Source organism: Pseudochaenichthys georgianus, chromosome 7 (assembly GCF_902827115.2).
Source record: "Pseudochaenichthys georgianus chromosome 7, fPseGeo1.2, whole genome shotgun sequence".
Lineage (NCBI taxonomy): Eukaryota > Metazoa > Chordata > Actinopteri > Perciformes > Channichthyidae > Pseudochaenichthys > Pseudochaenichthys georgianus.
In genome coordinates, this window is record NC_047509.1 from 27,277,195 (window position 1) to 27,297,966 (window position 20,772).

The 20,772-nt window shown below is 41.2% G+C and overlaps 1 protein-coding gene across 2 annotated transcripts in view; it reads right to left on the bottom strand.

Annotated features, from left to right (window-relative positions):
- prkar2aa (protein kinase, cAMP-dependent, regulatory, type II, alpha A) overlaps positions 1 to 20,772 on the bottom strand; it is a 72,500-nt gene that overhangs the window by 6,353 nt on the left and 45,375 nt on the right. For both annotated transcript variants that reach the window (XM_034087167.2, XM_034087166.2), the window contains exons 3-5: positions 13,157 to 13,192; positions 8,151 to 8,287; positions 5,026 to 5,132 (exon numbers count right to left, since the gene is read on the bottom strand). In XM_034087167.2, coding sequence (XP_033943058.1) covers positions 5,026 to 5,132; positions 8,151 to 8,287; positions 13,157 to 13,192 — 280 coding nt within the window. The remainder of the gene's footprint in view (positions 1 to 5,025; positions 5,133 to 8,150; positions 8,288 to 13,156; positions 13,193 to 20,772) is intronic.

A 20,772-nucleotide genomic window follows, 5' to 3' on the forward strand; every position in this document is an offset into this window, starting at 1 on the left:
GACAACTCAGTCTGATCAATCCATAGCCTGAGGAAGTTCATTAAATATATTTTTGAAATGTAGCACGGTGGCCAGAGGACTAATGGAGAGGAACTGGATGATACACACCTTGTGTTGTTAAGTTACAGCAGATGAAAACATATATAAAAACACTTAGAATTCTACAGATTTGTATCTTTCACTGTCAATATGTATATATTTTACTTTTTAGTTTTGTTATTTTTTCTATTTTGAGATGTTTCTATTTTACGTTTGTTTATTTTCTACTCTTTTTCCTTTTCACATTATGTGCAATGCCTTGTTAACATTGTGCTGTGTTGAAAACATTTGATGGGATCCATAAAGTCAATCTTATTTTTTCTTAGACCACATTAGCCTGTTTTACTCAATGTCGAGGACGCTTCCTTGGTAGGACATGTCTTCCGAGTCACTTGCTTCACAAGCGAGGCAAGAATCCTTCCTAGCCTCGGAAAACAAAGAATTGTGGAACAGGCTAACAGGTGTGCGTCATATGCGAGGCCCCGCCTTAAATGGAGCGCGATTTCTGCCAAAGATTTGGGAAATTGGTCCGTGCGCAAAGCATTGTGGGGATTTTAAGACCGCGGAGTCTACACATGTGCAGCCTCGAAATTTCTCGCTACGAAGTACGCCGGCCTCGGTAGAATTCCAAGGATCCTGGACATTGGAACAGTCCTTCGGTGGGACTCGATGACGTAGCATCCTTGAAATAGTGGCTCTGGAGCAGCCTTCCTCGACATTGAGAAACACCCAGTCAGTCTCTAAGGGTTTCTGATGCGGCTTTCACACCAGTGCTTTTCCCTTTCTAGCTCCGAGCTAGAGCTTTTCTGGTTCAGCTCCGGTTTCCCTTTTCTGCTCCCGCTCTGTTCACACCGCCCAGAGTCCGACTGGTGTTGCCGCTGCTGCGTCATGACGTCACCGTTTACATCGCTGATTTGCTCCCCAACGGCGTTACGGCGCTCACAACAACAACAACAACTGCGTCGGGTCGATGATCGTGTTGCTTTTAATCCAGGGTTGCCAACTCTCACGCATCTGGCGTGTGACACACGCTTTCACCCTTAATCTCACGCTCTCACTCTGCCCAAACTATTCTCATGCCAAAACAAGAATACCGAAGACTATAAACGGTTTTGAAAACTTTTGTCACGTAGTGATCGTCTTCTCAATAGAACATCTTTGATAATGTCTTCTGACCAATCAGAATCAAGATAACAGCGTGGTGTTGTTGCAGGAAGTCCCGACGGAGAATACTTTTGCTGTAGTACATCTCTATATACATCGATACAACATTACGTGTTGATAGAAATCAACACATAATGAAATAATACCCCACGGTTTGATGATTGATGTGTGGGCTGTCTTTCATGTTGACACACAGAACAATGGGGGCGATCAACCCTTATCCACAATGTAAAGTAATTCACAGCCTCTTCCCTCTTCTCTCTGTGAGGAGCAGCAGGTTCAGCTTTCAGAGCAAAGTAACAACAAACTGAAATGGCATTCATTTTTTTTTTTTAAATATGTCATGTAGTAATAGATGTATTTATTTTTCTTCTCAAGAGAGTACCAGAATGTGTATTTTATGTTATTATTTCAACAAATCTCCTGGGGGAGAATCCCCCCCAGACCCCCCTGCAGGATGTTTGTTTGTTTGCCTATTTACCTCGTTAACGTAAATAATACTCATTACATTGAAAAATGCATTATTTGTGATCAAAATAAAGGTTGTTAATGTATATTAGCGACCCCCACAGATGTTTGATTTCACTGGGTCCGTGGGAGCTCAGGCCCCTCCTTATGGGAGCTCAGCTCCCATTAGCTCCCACGTAACTCGAACCCTGGTTAGCCCTACCATAGATTACCCGACACAAATACTCCGTGGCCGCCACTGCCGACCCGTATTGCGCATGCGCAGATCTAAGATCCAGTAGAAATGATAAAAAGTAAAATTTTGCTGCTTATTGTTCTACTAGGCCAAAATAGAGTCTGAGAGTGAGTGTGTTAATTAATATATTTGTCAGTTTGGAGTAAGTCGGTAAATTTGTTTGTGTGTGTGTTTCATGTATAGGCATCTCATGATAATTAATTTTGTTGGATACATTTTCCCGGAAATTATTGCAATAAACGATAATATTGTCGGCACCGTTGTATGAGCATATTAGACCACTGACATAATGATAATATATAATAATAATTCAAGTACATCCTTTCAAACTGCTAGTAAATGGCAATTTATCGAGTTCATTTTTATTTATCGTACTATATAAGTCAACTAATTGCTTATCGCGACAGGCGATAACAAGGCACAACATAAAACAGTGGAAACAAACATGTGTTTGACTTTCATTAGTGAATTGAAACTGTGTGCCCTTTATAGTCTGTGTCCAATATTGTGTATTGGCGGCTGGTGGAAAATATTTTTGGTGGGGCTGTTGATATAGTGAGTACATTTATTTATTTTTTAAATTAGGACTTCTGGTGATGTAATGGCGCGTTTCCAGTGCAGCGCAGAGCTCGCTTTAATGCTGCGTTCAGACCGGACGCGATGCGAATATTCGCATCGCTCTAGTCGCTTGAGTTTCATTGCGGCTGCCAGCTGTGTTTACTCGCATCATTCAAACAAGACGCGCTGGCTCGGGAGCTACAACTACAACAAAATGAACATATTTTACCGTGATTAAATTGTAATACACGTTTCTAAATAATGATACCAAAATCTCACTCCAGCCAGGTACCCAAAGTTTGCAACCCTGTTTTAATCACACGAAGCCAGATTAAATAAAAATAACGACTTCTCCAACCGTATGCTTTTCTCCAGAGTGCCGTAGTTCATTGTTTATTAATGTGTTTCTGCGGCATTTACCGACCGCTGCAGTGTTGGCTGCTCTTCCACGGGAGTTTATTCTCCCGTTAGCTCCCGGTTAGCTCACACTGCAGCGGCCGCTCTAAAGTATTCACTGTCCGACTCACACAAGCAGCTGATAAATATCCCCAGTTCCCCTTACGAGGCTTACGTGAATGTGTGTCAGTCTGAATTGACGGTTTGGCATCACAACGCTGTTATGAAAGTTTCTCTGGTATAAAATGGGTGATGTTAGCATAGCAACCGAAGCTAAACTGACTACTTGCTATTGCTATTCTATTGTGGCATAAACCATTTTCTACAGGCACATTTTACCAGCGTATTTTTATTATGATTCTACTTGTGATAGTCGGACACGACAACCTGTGCAGCCCATGTATTGATTCCATCCGATAGCTGCTATAATACAAAACAACACGTCTGCCTCCCTCCACAATGATCAATAACAGTGAACGGATGGTCAAAGTAAGGCACAAATAAACAGAATCACATGAAGCCTGGTTAGTGTTGCCTGACTTTATAAAGTGTGTTTATAAGCACTACTGCTTGTAGGCAGGCATGACAGTCGACTCATGTTTAGGGGATGTGGGTTTAGTTTCCTGCACGCCTCGACGTAAGAGAGACGTAAGCGACGCGACCTCTTAGCTCCGAAGTTCTTGCCTCTAGACCGACAATTTTTTGGAGCTAGAAGTGAACCGGATTCCGGAGGTGTGAACAGGAAAAACCGGCACTTTACAGGCTCCAGCTCCGAGCCGGAGCTGAAAACGCATTGGTGTGAAAGGGGCATAAGAGACTTCCAGTTACTTTCTGTCTTCAAGGCTTCAGTGGGGGTCTGTTTGGGTTTGTTAAGGTTGGTTCAGACAGACAGGACAGGTAGATGCTTGGTGGATATTGGAGGGATTTAGCCTCAGAAAAACATATTTGTGTGTTCAGCTGATGACTGACATTATGTAACATGAACGCAGATGAGATGAATGCATATGGGGGAATTCTCTTTAAACAACGTGTTACTGCATCCCGTTTTCTTTCCTGCTCTTCTTTTTGTTTATCCCTTCATCTCTGTGTGAGTCTGTGCTCACACCCCACCCACCCTGCTGGTGACATTAGCTGCCACCTACGCCTTTTACAGGCCAAGGAAAATCCTGGGATAGTACAAGGGCAGGCTGGCGCGCTGCTTATAAAAGGTCATCGCACATCTCCTGTACACGGAGCACGCTGTCAGAGAGTGTGTGTGCAGATTGAATGATAGCTCATAACAAGTGGAACTAAACTGCTGTGTTGAACTGATATAGGCCGTGCCAAGAATGAATAGAGGCCAGGCTGTTCTGCTTTGGTGGCAGAGGATCAAAACAGCCATCTTAAGGCTTTTTCTAGTAGAAAAAAAGGCTAGCTGAATTACTAGTAATAAAAAGTCATTTAAAAAAGGATTGTAGTTGGTTAGCTGGTTCTGTGCAGTGAAGTCTCAGGGATCTTCGTGGAAACTTTAATATATAAATTAAAACGGACAGTATTTGTATTTCTTCTTACACAACAAGCATGTTTTTAATTGTGTAAAACAAGTTCCATTTGAATGTTCCTGGTACTTTACATTGTATTCCAGCTGGGCAACTAAACCTGTCCTGTAAGTCTTGTGTACACAGTAACCGTTTACATTAGCAATATGGCAGGGAAATGACACACAGCCTTCATATGTACTGTATACACGGGCAGACATACACAACATCATAAAAAGTGCAGCGTTAACCATAACCAACGTGTAAACACCAGTGAAATGGCCACACTGTTGTACATCTGAAACATTTATTGTGGTCCACTACATCATTATGCTACTGTAATTTTTATGCAAATAAATATAAAAGTCTCCTTCAGATTCAACTGTATGGTATTTTACCGACTGTGTTTGGTGGTGCTATATTTGCTTCACATGTCTGTAGTATTTTTACTTGTCTCCACTTTAAATGGCTTTACATTATACAAGTGGTTCTACTCGTCTGGTCATTCAGTGTAATAGATACGTATCCAACAGCTCGCCTTTGTCTGTTTGTGTACCCTTTCTGTCATCCATGCTTGGTAAACAAACAATATCTGAGTAATCAAATTGCCCTTGCTTTCAGGACCTGACATGAGTGTGTGCGTCCTACCTCTCTATGACGTAGAAGTTGTCTCCGTCGTCTCCCTGGTCGATGACGTGGTCCGTGGGCTGAACCCGATGCTCAAACATGGCGTCCAGCACCTCCGAGAACTGCTCCTGTAGCGGCAGAGAGGGAGGACGTCAGGCACGGAGGATGTGGAGAAACAGTGCATTTATGTCAGTGCTTCTCAAAGTGTGGTCCGTGAGTATATTGGTAACATTTCACACTTGAAATAAATATATTAATTTAAGTTTTCCGCACTCTCGCGGGAATATATCCGCAATGGAACGAGCTTAAGTTTCACTTTCGATTGCATGATATAGCCCAGCGCAACACCTTCATCACACATGTTGCCACTTGCTTGTACCAAACGATTCGGTGGTCCGCAAGTGTTTTTGTATTGGTTAAGTGGTCCTTGGTATGAAAAGGTTTGAGAAACACTGATTTATGTGGAGCTCATATATCGTCACAAGCTATATGAATTAGCTCATGTGAGTTGCTCTTAAAGAAGTTCATTAACACATGGATAAATGAAACATAACAGATATATGGGGTATGGAACAGCTTTCTGGGGAAAACTGGTTAAAAAAAATCGTCTTATGCCTAAAGATAGGAGGGTTTATCAATATAATAACAACATCATAACATAGGCTTCTATGAATGCAGGCTTTCATGCAATAAGACAAGTAGATGAAGCCGAGAAGAGAATGCTTGGTTCATCATACAATGTAAATGAGCATTAGTTATGTTGTTTTTTGAAGATGATTTTTTCACCTTTATAAGACACATGGAAGGATAGAGGCACACAGGGCCGTCCCTGGCCAACATGAGGCCCCACGCAAAGTTATATGATGAGGCCCTCTGTTTCGCGAGCGTCGACGGGGGAGGGCACCGCATAAACGCATAGTTGCGCCGCATTTTCGGCTCAGATGAGGCCCCCTCCGCAAAGTAAGGCCCCACGCAGTCTGCGTGATCGGCCTGTAGGGAGGGACGGCCCTGCAGGCACACTACAAGCTGTATTATCTAAGTCATTCAAAAAATCTCTCAAAACTCACCTTTTCACTCTTGCCTTATAAAATTGGACGCATTGGGTTCTCGCTGATAAATAATTTAAAAACCAACTTACAGTATGCCTAGATAAGCCGATACTGTGAAGTCTTTCCGCCAGGATGATATGATCAACTGTGTCAAACGCCTTTGACAAATCAATAAATAGAGCTGCACAATAGTTTTTACAGTCCAACGCCTCAATTATGTTGTTCAATACTTTAATAGCAGCAGTTGTTGTGCTGTGTTGTTTTCTAAAACCGGATTGGTGCTCTGACAAAATGTCATTTGTGTCCAAGAATAATTTAAGTTGTTCACTGAGAAGCTTTTCAAGGACCTTCGCTACAACACATAATTTTGAAATTGGCCTATAATTATTAACAGATGAGGGATCCCCTCCTTTCAGTAAAGGAAGAACATATGCAGATTTCCATATGTTAGGAATCTCATTGTTGCCTTCAACTCCTAATCCACTACCCCTTGCCCCTATTCCACCTAGTTTAGCACTTTTTACTTTTGTTGTTATTTTCCTTCTTTACTTGCTTGTAAAGCGCTTTGAGCACCAGGAAAAGCGCTAAATAAATAACATTTATTATTATTATTATTATTATTATTATTATTACTACTATTATTATGTATTGGAGAGAGAGGGGTAGGAAATGCAGCAGAAGTCCAGAGGTCGAGTCAGACCCAGGACGCTGCGGTTGTTTGGCGTGTGCTGTAACCATACGGCTACCAAGGCTCTCCATGTCCTCTTATGTTAACAAGTACTTATTTGTCCCTTTTCTCGTGAACTCTATTTCTATCTTTTTCAGAAATGTTTTTGTACATATTTATCCTCTGATCTGCCCCAGGAGATGTGTGAAGTAAAGGGATGTTATACACCGAGCAACCAGGAGAGAAACCCCTGTACGTTGTGGGTGAATCCATAGCAACATTTATGCTGTCAATCCTTCTTATTGTTTGCTGCTGCAGCTGTACTGGATTACATTTGGAAATGTTGCTCCATCATATATACATGACTTGCCAAATACCCCTCAGACATGTGGTTTATTGTGGTGGAGGGTGGGGAAATGAACTGAAAGCAACATGTCTCTCTAGTGCAGTGGTTCCCAACCTGGGGGGCGTAAGGCAATACATGATTGTCTCTAAAAGCCTTGTCTCTACATTAGAATAAAATATAAAAAATAATTGACTAATTTTAATAAAAATTCAAGTTAGTATTAAAGGCATACAAAGACAGAAATGTATAATTCTTTCTTTAATATAAATGTTTCTTCTGCCCATAAAGTGTCCAAACCAGGCTTGTCTGGATAAGCGCATTTTTAAAACAGTCATTGTCCATGCCGGTTTCAGTTGGATTATTTGTCACAGTTGCTCCGATCAGATCGGTCTCCTCCATTTTGTAGATTATTTACGACTTTTGAATCCACATAAACACATCGGCAAAATCTTGTTTACTTTGAGCATGTGTTTCAAACAGTTTAATCCCTTTGTGAATTGTTTCCACTTGCGCCGTCCTTTAATTTCTTCATACAGCGGGAATCCAAATAAATTAATCCTGAGTCCAATAACCATCAAAGTCACTCCAATAGTGCTCCTTGATTACGCTTTCATCGTCCTTTAACAAAATACTTCACATTCATCCAGTTTGTGACAGTAGTTGTAGCATTTTTGAGACTTTTAAACTTTAATTACCGTTGTTGCGCGCCCCGCTTTGGTTTAATGGTTGTGCACATTATTAATAATAAATCCAGCATGAGAATCTTTAATATGTTAATAAATGTTATCGAGTTAGATGTTGCTGATTTGAGGGACATTTAACCCAATTGTAGGGTTACTACTCCATTGTGCAACATTATGAAAGTCGTTCCATTTCTGTGGTCACTGAATAAAAGGTTCATAATTGTCGGTGTGACTTCTATACGTGTGGCTCTACATGCAGTGGCTAATTCAAAGCGGAAATCCTGAAGAAATGAGTGGAGAAACAGAACGAATGCAGAGTGTTTCTTATAGGGCGACTGAAGCAGTAAGCTAGTCACAAGTCCCTGTGTGTATGTGTCTCTTCCTGTGTGGCTCAGTTGTACCTGGTCTAGTGTTTTGAACAGCAGGATGTCCCGGCAGGACTCCTGCAGTCTGCAGCGCTGCTCGTCTGTTTTGGGGTGCACCACCCTGGGCTCCGTGTCCTCCTCTTCCTCGTCTGGGTTGAACGCCTCCGCACACACTGCAGGGAAGACATGTAAACACACTTCACTCTCTGCAATAATATGCCCCGAGAGATTAAACAATCCATGTGAATACATTCTTCATGGCTTAGATCAGAGTATCAACTAGATGAAATGAGTTTCCAACAAACAAAACTCAACATAGTATTGAGAACAACAAGCTAACGGGTTGCTGGCAGGTAGTGACCACTCTGTCAGAATACACTACCTCTACGCACGTGGAAAGGGAACGAGTAGCACAAACTGTTCAGTTTCTTATGGGACAGGCTGACATTTCTTCTGTGATATCATATAACATTTATGCAGTAACTGAGCTTTGGCAGATTTGTCTCTGCAGACACAGCTGTGGGTTCCCTCTGGACTCAACATTAGGGACCTGTTTACAATATATTTCTGTGATTATACTCACTTTTGTGTAAATCATCAAATAACTTTTAACATATTTAGACTTCCAACTGCAAATGCTGAGTATGTTAGCACATGTGCATTGTAATGTATTCACATTACAGATGTTTATTCTAATTTAACAAAGTCTGCAGATTCTACACAACAGATATCCATCATGGTGACAACATATATTTTGTTTGGCATGCATGCAAAGTCATGATTTATTCCGATGCCTGCGTGCATCATATTTCTTTAGTATATTCAATGAGCAAACACCAGGAAAGGACACTAGCATTCATTTACTTATGCAAGTTTACGTTCTCTTTCAGAAATAAGGAGATATTTCTATCTGACGATAAATGCTATTGTTACGAGCAGAAAAACACATTTAATTTACTTAGAAAGTAACCTTTTTTAATGACCTGTGGACATTTCTTTAATTTGTATTATACCGTATGTATTTGGTATATTTCTTTAAATAAATGCATTGCAAACGGACAATGCAGACACTGTTAATCACTGCTTGATGGGGCGGTGGTGGCGAAGTCCATAGGGACTTGGCAACTGGAAGGTCACTAGTTCAAGTCCCGGTAAGACCAAGTGCTACCGAGGTGTCCCTGAGCAAGGCACCGTTCCCTACACGGCTCCCCGGGCGCCGTTCAAAATGGCACCACACTGCTCCTAACACTAGGATGGGTCAAATGCAGAGAAACAATTTCCCCACGGGGATTAATAAAGTATATCATATCATAAGCTTTAATTTAAGCGATTTCCTCTGTTTTTATCATTTAAATGATTGTATTTTATCAAATGCAACAAAACAAACAACGCCCTGCTCTCGAGATATCTTTTCGAAAACCCAAATTGGTTGGCTAGTACTTTATAAGTCACAGTTTATCAAGTTCAATACATTTTGAGCGAAGAATGAGTTTCAGTGTTTTAAAATCACAAGCATACGAGCAAAAAAACCCACAAAGTTTCCAACACAGACTTATTTCAGTTACTGGCCAAACCCATAGACACACACACACAGTACAGTACAGGGAAAGGTTAGATGTCTGTCTCACACACACACACACACACACACACACACACACACACACACACACACACACACACACACACACACACACACACACACACACACACACACACACACACACACACACACACACACACACACACACACACACACACACACACACACACACACACACACACACACACACACACACACACACACACACACACACACACACACACACACACACACACACACACACACACACACACACACACACACAGAGATATTGTATAACAGAAAATGAGGACAGGGGAGGACACAGGAGGGGCTCAGAAGTGAGGAAACCACACACACAGTGACATGTTTCCCCACACCGGGTGACAAACACTGACAAGGTCATTTCAAATTGTCACTGTGTCTGTGTTTTCTCCCAACTCTGTCGAGACACACTCCGCTCCTCACATGACATTTACCACAAAACACATGGCGGTCTGTGGGAGTGCGTGTGTGCAATCATGAGGGGAACGTCTTATCTCTCGGCATTCATACCAGTCATGTTTGGAGCAGTGTGACCTCTGATGTTAACTCCTTTAGTTCAGCTAGATTGGCCAGGTAAATACAATGGACCAAATACAACAAAACACCTTCAAATGGGAGCCTCAGTTCATTAGAACATGATCAGGACCCAAGACGAGATATGACCCCAGAACACAAGATGTTATGTAAAAATAATTATGATTAAATAATTATCCCTCTAATCATGAGTCAAATTGCACTTGCAATAATATCAGTCATAATAATTGCAAGTAGTTATTTTTTCTAAATTGTGAAGCCCTAATAAATACATAGATGTTAGTGTGAACATCCGCTTTGCATTTTCGTCACACATTACCATTAGCAATAAGATTTGACGTCTACCATGCTAACTTTAAATGTGTTTTATTCCTCTACGCTGACAAAGCCTGTGTTTTGTTATTAAATCAAATGCAAATATGTAATCATGTCATCATTGTTTTCAGGCCAAAGAAAATGAAATGTAGATGTGATTGTGGGCTGATATTTCTCATGTGTGAAAACCCTGATGGAGAAAATGTTGCTGCCGCCTCCTTCCTGAATGTAGCGTGGGTTGTTTCAGATGAGGGTTGTATAAAATCACATTTTTCTTCTACAATGGTAAGGATGAATTAGTCCTGTGCTACCTTCTCTAGCTGCAGTTAGCTAAACACATTCAAATAACTCTTAAAAGATAGAAGAATAAATATATAAACTACTACCCAGTGTAACTTTGACAACACTTCCAGCCGCTGCGATTTCAAGAACGGTTCAGAATCTAAACTAGGCCACTGGGTCACAACACTTCAAAAAAGCAGCAATGCTCAGATGTTCTTTTTGGGATCAACCTCTTTCCTTTAACCTTGCTCATCTACCAATTCAGTAAATGCTTTTCCACATTTCTTAGAATGCTTAGAGCCGCACATATTTGTCAAGAGGGAAATTATTATGTGCTTAAAAATGCTCTACTCTGACTGACTGGCAACGTAGACAAGAAAAGGCAAAATATTGAATACATTTGCTATAACTGTAAAATAAATAACTGTTCCGTCTTGAATCTGCATTTCTGTACATTTATAGACCAGGAAAACAGAAACACCTGAACTATGTAATTCAATCCAAACCAATAGCCCTGCATTAACTAACACTCGCAATAAAAGAAAACTACCCTTTTACACGCTCTGGTGGCTTCCTGTTAGGTGTGTGTGTGTGTGTGTGTGTGTGTGTGTGTGTGTGTGTGTGTGTGTGTGTGTGTGTGTGTGTGTATGTGTGTGTGTGTGTGTGTGTGTGTGCGTGCGTGTGCGTGTGTAATAACAGATGTATTGTCTGTAATTCATCTCTTTTATTATATAATAATACACCCTTGAGCTGTAAGCGTATAACACCTGTACCGTGGGTGTCTCCAGTATGTTCCAAGCAAATCAAGAGCCAAAAAAAAAAGCAAACAAATATTACGCAGCATTATTTTTAGGCCATTTATTGCAATTTATTTAAGCCTTCATGTCTCTTTTTTCTTCCCTTCAGTCCAAAATGCTATCATAAAGCTCTACTGCTGAGCGTCAATGTAGCAATGCATTGACCAATCAGCTTCCAGCTTCTTATCACCAAGGTCTTTGGTTACAGGTGCAGCAAAGCACAGTGGTGATAACAGCGGACCACACCCGGCGTGGTTCTGGCCGCTCAGAAGGGAAACCGGTTTGATACTTTCAGAGAGGAGTGACATTACTTCTCAGAGTCACTCCTCAAAAGCTCCATTTGTGTTCAGAATACTGCTTTAAATCTGTGATCCAAAATTATTTTTTGAAGCAACACTAAAAAAAGGTGTTTATCATATTTGACCACCTTATTTAAATTGATCGGCAAAATGTGTATTAACGCCTGAGTATATATTGCCTTCCACTGAAGTTCCATGACAAAAGTATTGATATCTTTCTGACAGTGCGAGCAAAAATAAAAGTCCTGTAAAAAAGAATTCACATCTTGCATTGCATCATAATGTACGAGGGCCTGTATGTTTCTGTATAAGGTGTGACATCTTGTCCTGGACATTATACCAATTATTGGTGGAACACAAAAACACACCAACGACATTGGTTCAGGAAAGCGTGAGCACATAAAGCCTTTTTTTCAAATTTATTAAAAACATTAATAATTCTATTTGGCTTCTTCTTCCCTCGGGAGAAGTTCAAATGCGTCTCCCCGAGGAAACACCAACTTAAAACACCTGCAACAAAACTATTTCGTAGAACTTGCTAACACCTCGGGGAAACATGCAACACAGTTACGCTCCATTTCTGTTGTTGTGTTCCCACAATTTATCTTAGGGGCTCAAAAGATAATCTGAATGTTTTCACCATAACCACTACATGTCTACAGACAACTTTTTTATCAACAGAAAAACTTTGTTGACCACATAACAAAAACAAGGAGCTCTGTACAACTGGATGTTCCGAGTTGCCAAGTTGCACAAATGAACAGCGCAAGCCTTTATGATGCTGTGGTACAAACAGCAGGTCAACAGAGACAGGAGGACAGCAGTAAAGATAAACATCAGCTGCAGAGCATATTTAAAGTGCAGCGCTCCGTGACGGCTGACGACATTCAATTACTTCTGTGTAAACACTAGACGGGTAGTCTAAGCGTGAGAAAACAGGAGCGTGGTACACGGAAGACCACAGAAACAAAGAGGACCCAAAACACACCCCAGGGATGTCTCAACACTGTGTTTTAAACCTGGGACACAAGCAAATACGCACATTATCAAAAAACACCAACAACATACAAATCAGTACGTCTACAGCATGGCCTCAACGTGCATGACACGCAGTATAACGCAGACTCCGAGACAGCCGGGCAGGGGTGTCTCAAGTGTGGATTACAGCTAAAGGACACACACATGTCTTACCTGACACTCTCCTGTTGAATCTGCTGGGTGGTGGAGCTGTAGAGAGAAAGAGAAAAAGCGAGAGGTGAATTTAACATAATTGTTTTTACATAATGACATTTAATACGATTTTGAGATTGCTTTTAAAATTCTCATTATCTTCTCTGAACTGACGGTGTTCAACACAATCATTGAGGCGAAATACGAGGTGGAGGCGAGGAACACAAAGGCAGACAGTGAGTCAGCGTGACAGGCAGCAGTCAGTCAAGGCAACAAGAGGTGAAGAGCTTTTCAAAAGTGGGACAGGCTTCAAGATGTAGGCCGATGTGAAGGAAGACAGAGAAACAGAGCGTAACCAGGAAAGAAAGCCTCAGCTAAGAATTGAGAGTTTATATTTTCTCTACACATGGGTGCTGCTGTGTGCAGTGGCTACTTGCTACAGCATTAACACATAAACACACACACTTTCCCACTAACAACTGTCAGCATTATTGTTCATGGCTGAACATTTAAAACCAATAAAACAAAACTTGATCAAACTCGGCAGCTGCCTGAGGCCAGACAGATATGAGAGGATTAACAAATGACTTAATAAGAGCCCTCATAGGCTACGTGTTTAGCAGTTAAATATTCATAAGCAGTAATGTGAAAGGGTAATGGTAGTTATGTTGACGTCAGATCTGTTATACCGCAGATCCTAATACATATAATCAATTAATTCTTTCGCCAAATATTGAGTGGCCCTATCTTTACCTTACACGCCAGTGTCAACAAATCCGTAAGTTTGTGTTCATTAAAAATGGACGGAGATGTTAGCTGTTTGCTTACGCTTTTTGACTTGATAAACTGTCTCATCTGTGCGAGTGTAGCCAGCCCCAAGCAGTCGAGACGCAGCGTTTGGATGCACAGATGCTGCTGGGTTGTTGTTAACGTTCCTGAGCCACTAGAATGCACATCAGATGTCTTTCTGCTTTAAAAATGCAGAGTTCAAGGACTCATAACAGCAGGCAACTACTCAACTAAACTGTTTCCTTCAGCAAAACATGAAACCAAGAGCAATGTTGAGCAATGTTGAGCAGCTGACCCCCATCTCCGACCCCCCCCCCCACCCACTGCTAATATATTTGCCCTGCTGCATACAGTTGCAAATCTAGGTCAGACCTTGCAATTGAAAATGAAATGTCTTTCCTGACAAAAGACCTGAGCTAATCTGGCTGTTTAGCTTGTTCAGAATGCAAACATTGTGTCTATGTTTATGCTCACAGTAGTACTGGGCTGTGTTAGCCCATGGGCCTTTTGCATTAGGCCGGAGTAATATCACTGATTATGTGATATTTAAACATGACACAGGAAAGCATAGCATGTAGCCTAAAGCTATCATCCTGTTATGAGAGTCATGGCTGTAGAAATATTTAGAAAGCATTTCATGTCGAGTGGGATTAGGGTATTAGAATGATTAACATTCTCAGCCTAATCTACCCCTGACCATAACCGTAATCATCACAAGTGTTAAGGTAAACCAGCACCTAATGCAAACTCATTTTCTTTCTATTTGCATTTCTTTTAATTTAGAATAGTGGGTAACCAGTACTATTCTGTTAAAAGTCTTCCATCCATTTATTTTCAAGCTTTTCAAGGCTAATATCTTACAATTGACAAAAACTGCAACTACTAATTCACTTATCTGATAGATTCTCTTTAGATATATTTCTTTCTACTCTGCATGTGTATTAGGGATGGGAATTTGAAAGCAAAAGTATATTCAACCCCCAAAAAAACGGTTAACCGATTACCCGAAATTACATTAACTGTATAAAAAAAAAAAAATGTATTGCAAAAATAAATAAATACATGTTCAAATAACTATAGAAACCAAGTCGAATTTGTCAAATGTATTGAACTGGTGATCACAGTTTGAACAGTTGACAGCTATAGGCCTACAGCTTTCATGCTTAAAACATAACTTGGATTTTAAATGAAAGAGGGATCAAACACGAACAACATAACGGGTTAGGGTAACGTAACCCTATTACAACAGAGATCAACAACCTATAACAGGGCCTATGCACAGAATGCAGCTATTCAATACTCATTCTTGTTTAAGAATATGAGCATGTCTACATGCTCAGCGGTGAGGCGGGTGCGGAGGCGATTCACAATCAGGCCAGCTGGAGAGAAGACCCTCTCAGCTGGAATCTGGGCATAAGATGAGGTTTGAGTCTGCGTGATCTGCGTGTAGGGAGGGGCAGCAGCCATATCATTGGCTAGAACTAGCTAGATCTGATGGATTTGGACATAAACAAGAGTGAAGTATAACCGGACGCAAGAGAGAGATCAGCACCTGCAGCTCTGCCCGCTGTGAGGGACCGGTGAGCGGAGCAAAACACACCTTTAGACCCAACACATTTAGCTATGGCACTGTCGTATACATTGAATTATTCCATTTGATAATATGTAATCAACTTAGGCACCCCTCCCAAAAAAATGTAATAAAATAAATAAATAATAATTACAATACAAATATTCATAACTCATATTCTCATATTTGAATGCCTGAATAATTTTGAATATTCGATTAATCGTTCCCATCCCTAATGTGTATATATTTATATTTTTGTATTCATGCGCAATTACTTAAAACGTGTTGCTGGTGTAAAAAAAAAAAAATCAGTGTATTTAATGTGGACTCTTACTTTGTGCTTCATTTGAACCAATGTTTGTAACAACATCAAACCCAACACAGGAAAAAAACATCCTGCAGCAGAGGATGCTTCCTGGAAATGTCTAACCAGCAGCTGTAATGGAGTTTAATTTCTAGTCATGATTTCGACCCAGTGCACTTGACACTAGGTAGTACTCATCAGAGAGGAGGCGGCCTTGAGGACCCTGCTGGATATGAATATGCAGGAGGAATAATAAAGTGGAAAGAGGAGAGCTGTGCGCAAGAGGGAGAACCAAAGGAGTGTGTGTGTGTGTGTGTGTGTGTGTGTGTGTGTGTGTGTGTGTGTGTGTGTGTGTGTGTGTGTGTGTGTGTGTGTGTGTGTGTGTGTGTGTGTGTGTGTGTGTGTGTGTGTGTGTGTGTGTGTGTGTGTGTGTGTGTGTGTGTGTGTACAGTATATGTGTGTCTGCATTAGTATTCTGGCCATGGGTGTCTGTAGACCCTAACCCTTGTGAATGTGTGTAACAGCGTGTTAATGTAAAGAGGTCAGGGTCTTAAACACCTGTTTTATAACGCTGGGCTGTTACTAGTCAGCATGGATCTAGCCCGCTGCTGCTACACACATACACACACACACACTGCGAGTCCATTGCTACCTTATTACCATCCTGTCAGAGCCCATTAGATCTAGACTGTGAAGACTGGAGCCTCAGGGAAAATCCCACATACACACCACTTTCCCCCCGGTCACCTGGGGAGATGGACAGAGTTTAACACTCCACTGTCCACTCTTTAGTATCACTCAACACACATCAAGTAACAAGATCGGATCTGATACTGACAATTGCAACGTCTACCAAAAGGTTTCACTCTGGTTTTAAGGAATTATCCAAAACATAGTAGTAAGTAGATGTGCGTTACTACCTCCATAGATACAATGACTATGTATGCATGTGTTAACTATCACATACCTACCATACATTCAGACTTGTTAGGCGTCTGCTCTATCTGAACTCCCCTTTTGCCTGCCCACACGCAAGCCTTGTTCAAACACAGGAAATATGCTAAACGGCAGCTAAACCTGTCTTTGGCAGATAATGATTTCCCTACAGGCCACAGTATGTTCTGACCATAAACCAATCAAAATGAAGCAAACCAACCATCTGTGGCTCTGTTAAACAAGCTCCTTAAAGGCAGCCTGTTAGACTGGCTCCACAAAGCAGTGGCATGTGATCTGTCTGTTTATCAGAAGACAGCATGGTTATTGTTGGTGATGCAATCAGTTGAAACAGAAAGAGGGTCAGTGTGTGTTGTAAGCAATGAATTATACTTGATTTGGGATTGATACATTACTAATAGGATAAAGAAAAGTGTCTCAGTAAAGACACTTTTGCTTGATGTTTGTATCTGTAGCTGCCATTTAACAGTGCTGGAGGGCACCAATAACTTGATAGTCTATTGAGGAAATAAAGCTGTTTGTTTTCCCTCTAATGTGGCTCAGATGTCTCATCTGCATGTGTAACTTGGCGCATTTCCACTACAGGGCCTCGCTCGGTATGGCTAGGTCTCGTTAGGCCTTGTTAGGACTGGCTCACTTTATGCTGCGTTTCCATTACAGTTTAGTAGCTGGGGCAGTAACTATAGTAACGCAGTGTAGGCGGAGCCGTGACGTCATCTTCAATGAGAACCACAGAAAAACAACATCAGCCGTTAGCTGTTAGCACTCAAGCTCACAGCTCCTCATATCTGTTCAGAAACTAGACAAAAGTTAAACAAGTACAAACCACAGACTGCCTGTGTCATGGCGAATACACTCGCTGGTTTATTTATGTCTGTATAGGCCGTTATTGTGAGTGTGGACGGTCGAAGCATATACTGCGTTAGCTTAGCCGATCTCCATTTAGAAAACACGCATTTTAAAATGTTTTTCGCCTGCCGTCTGTCTGAAGACCGGTATCAGTATGTTGTTACTTCGGCATCATTTTGAAACGTGTATTACAATTAAATCACGGTCAAATATGTTCATCTTGTTGTAGTTGTAGCCCCCTTGCCAGCGATTCTCTCTCTAGTTTAGCATACTCAGCCCGACTCAGCCTGGTTGTTGTCCCGGAAAGAACCTCGATTTTATGGGGCCATAAAAACTGTGAAATAGTACCCGCTAGCCGGTACTACGCTAAGTGGAAACGCAACCAAAAACGGGCCGGGCACAGCACGCTTAAAGCGAGCTCCGCGCTGTAGTGGAAATGCGCCATAAGCGACTGAGCAAATGTAAAACCTCCACGCATCAAAACTTGAGGCACCAAATCGACACACAGGTTAAATAGTTTCTCTAGTCTCCACTGAGAAAAGTTCTTCCATCTTACTTCTTATACTCTCCCTTTTAACAACTCAATTGACTTTAAAGAATAGAAAGGACTCTCCTAACAATTTTGGTTGCCTGCCAACACGACTCGCAGACAGACCTACCAGCCACAGCCAAAATAGAGACAACAATTTGAAGCAACTGATTCAATTATTTGACCTATGAGTCTGGTCTCTCTTTATCTCTTGCTTTTTAGTTCTGAATACGTGCAGGTTATAGCCCACATTTTGACAGTGCAACCAGAAATCCCTCTGGCTATTACGATCCCAATCCAGCGGTTCTCAAAAAAAAAAAGATACTGTGGAGCAAAGACATTCAAACATATAGCTCCATCTTCTTCTGCTATTAGAGGACTTACACCTCTTTATACCAAGGATTCCAGTTCAACTATTAGTAATACACTCCAGAGTACAACACTATTCTTAGTTTCTCTAGCATCTCCCCTCCCTCTGTCATTTATTGTATACCTCGCCCCCTCATCAGTCTCAAAGGAACAGACCTTCCTCCCCCGTGAGGCTCCCAAGCTTCAGAACTCCTCTCCCTCCCTCCGTCTTCTCCATCCAAGTCTGGTTTCTTACTTCATCTCTTTAACCTGGACGGAGATTAGTGTTTTTGAAGGACGTTTTTAAGAATTCTAAGAAGACAAAACGGTTACGCAATTGATTTTCTATGTTGTAACAGACTCAGGTGATCCACTTGTGCACACAATGCCAAAAACACTTGAGGATAACTAGCATTATGTTTACACAGCAAGCGTCATGTTGGATTGACTCGTATGACTGCTTTTGGTTTAGTTACATAAGGATATGAGCAAAAGGTAAGACTAGAGCAATAATTACACAGAAGCAAGCAAATCAGCTCTACTTTGACAGCTTTCCTCCCATGTGTCATCTTGTAAGCTGCGCTCATGCCAAGAAATCCAAACTGTGTGGTTCCAACAATGTTAAATACCACACTATTGTGTCTGGTAAATGACAATATATTTACATGCTCTCATAGCAAGACAACATGAGAATCAGCCACAGCCGGATTACAGCTCTCAACCTCACCCTGACCTGTGCAGCGTACGCACAGAGAAAAAGAACAGAAGAAAAAAGGGGCAGGCTAGCTTTAACCACACTCGCATACAACTGTGTTCTCAGTTTGATTTCATAAGACTTCAGATACAAAAATAAAACCGCAGATAAATATGGATATGGCTAAAACTTCCATGGGAAAATGAATCAGTCATATGTAAGATAACGACTACAGGCTTTAACATCACTAAACCCATTAATCATTAGTTAACTATTTCCCATGACTCCTATTCAAACCTAAACCTCTCTTTCACTGCTGAAATATACATTCTTTAACATGAATAAACCATACCATCAATTGTAAAACTGACTGGGGAAGCCATAAGCATAGCTGGATCCACTTTTAAAGACTTTAGTTAGGTTAAGGTGCTAACCAACTTTAATGTCCGCAGTTTGCATCTGGACAGAGACCTTTGTTGTGTGTCATTACCCATCTTGCTATTCCCTCGTGAATTGTCGTCTCTCAAAAGAAAATGGGGTTGTGAAGATTAGCAGAAAATAGATTTTTCACACATCAATTATATTAGCGATGGCTGCTTCATAGAATACACACAATGTGTAATTAGGGGTCATTATCAACCTTTCCACAGGTGTTGTTAGCATTACAACTGCGAACCATTTCAGCGACCTCATTTTTACCATTTCCCGATTTAACTTTTTTGTTTCTACAATGCAATCCCCTTGCCCTTCCAAACTCGAACTAACCACCTACCAGGAGGACACATTCCAAACAGCTTAAAATGATAAGTTTTGATCCAAGTCAGATGCATGAACCGGGTCAAATCGCTGCAGGTACCGCAGCACAAAGACCAACAGAAATGTTACACACACAAAGGTCTGCCCATGGAAGCAAACCAAGCACTGAATTGTTTTGGTGTGGGGAGAGGTGGAAAATGAACTGTCTGACCAATTGCTGCTAAACTTGGTTCAAGTCAGTATTTTCTATCGTCATATACTGTGTTAAGTGGTTGTTTCGCTCTTGTTTCATACTCTTCTCCATTACAGTGAAGTATCCAGTGGGTTGGGGTTACTCTTGCTGTTAAAACTCTACCAAAGCACATACAATAACAACTATTGAATCATCTTGTTTGTTAGGTAATGAATACAAGCAAAAGAATAACAGGATTTATAATAAAGCATTAACAAAATGGCGTGAGTTCAGTCCCGGTCAATTAAAAATGCATCATGTAGTGTCACCATGGGTCCCATCAAAAATTCAGTTTTATCAGTCAAGAGTAGGTGGACTTCATACAAATGTGTGTGTGTCTATGTGTGTATGTGCACATGCTTTTTGTGTGTTCCAATGTGTGGGTGTGTAAGTCTGAGTGTGCAATGTGTGAAGAGCCCTCCCTACAGTCATGTGGCTAGGGTGGGATGCTGGTTATGGTGGATGCTGTATCAAGTGTACGCCTGAAGTTGCCTTGGAAACCTATACAAAGAAGATCTCATCACCATAACAACGCTTCCCCTCCCTTCCTCCCCCTACTCGGCCGCCATCCAGCCCCTTCTCCTCTACCCAGCTTGTAACAAGTGGCAGATC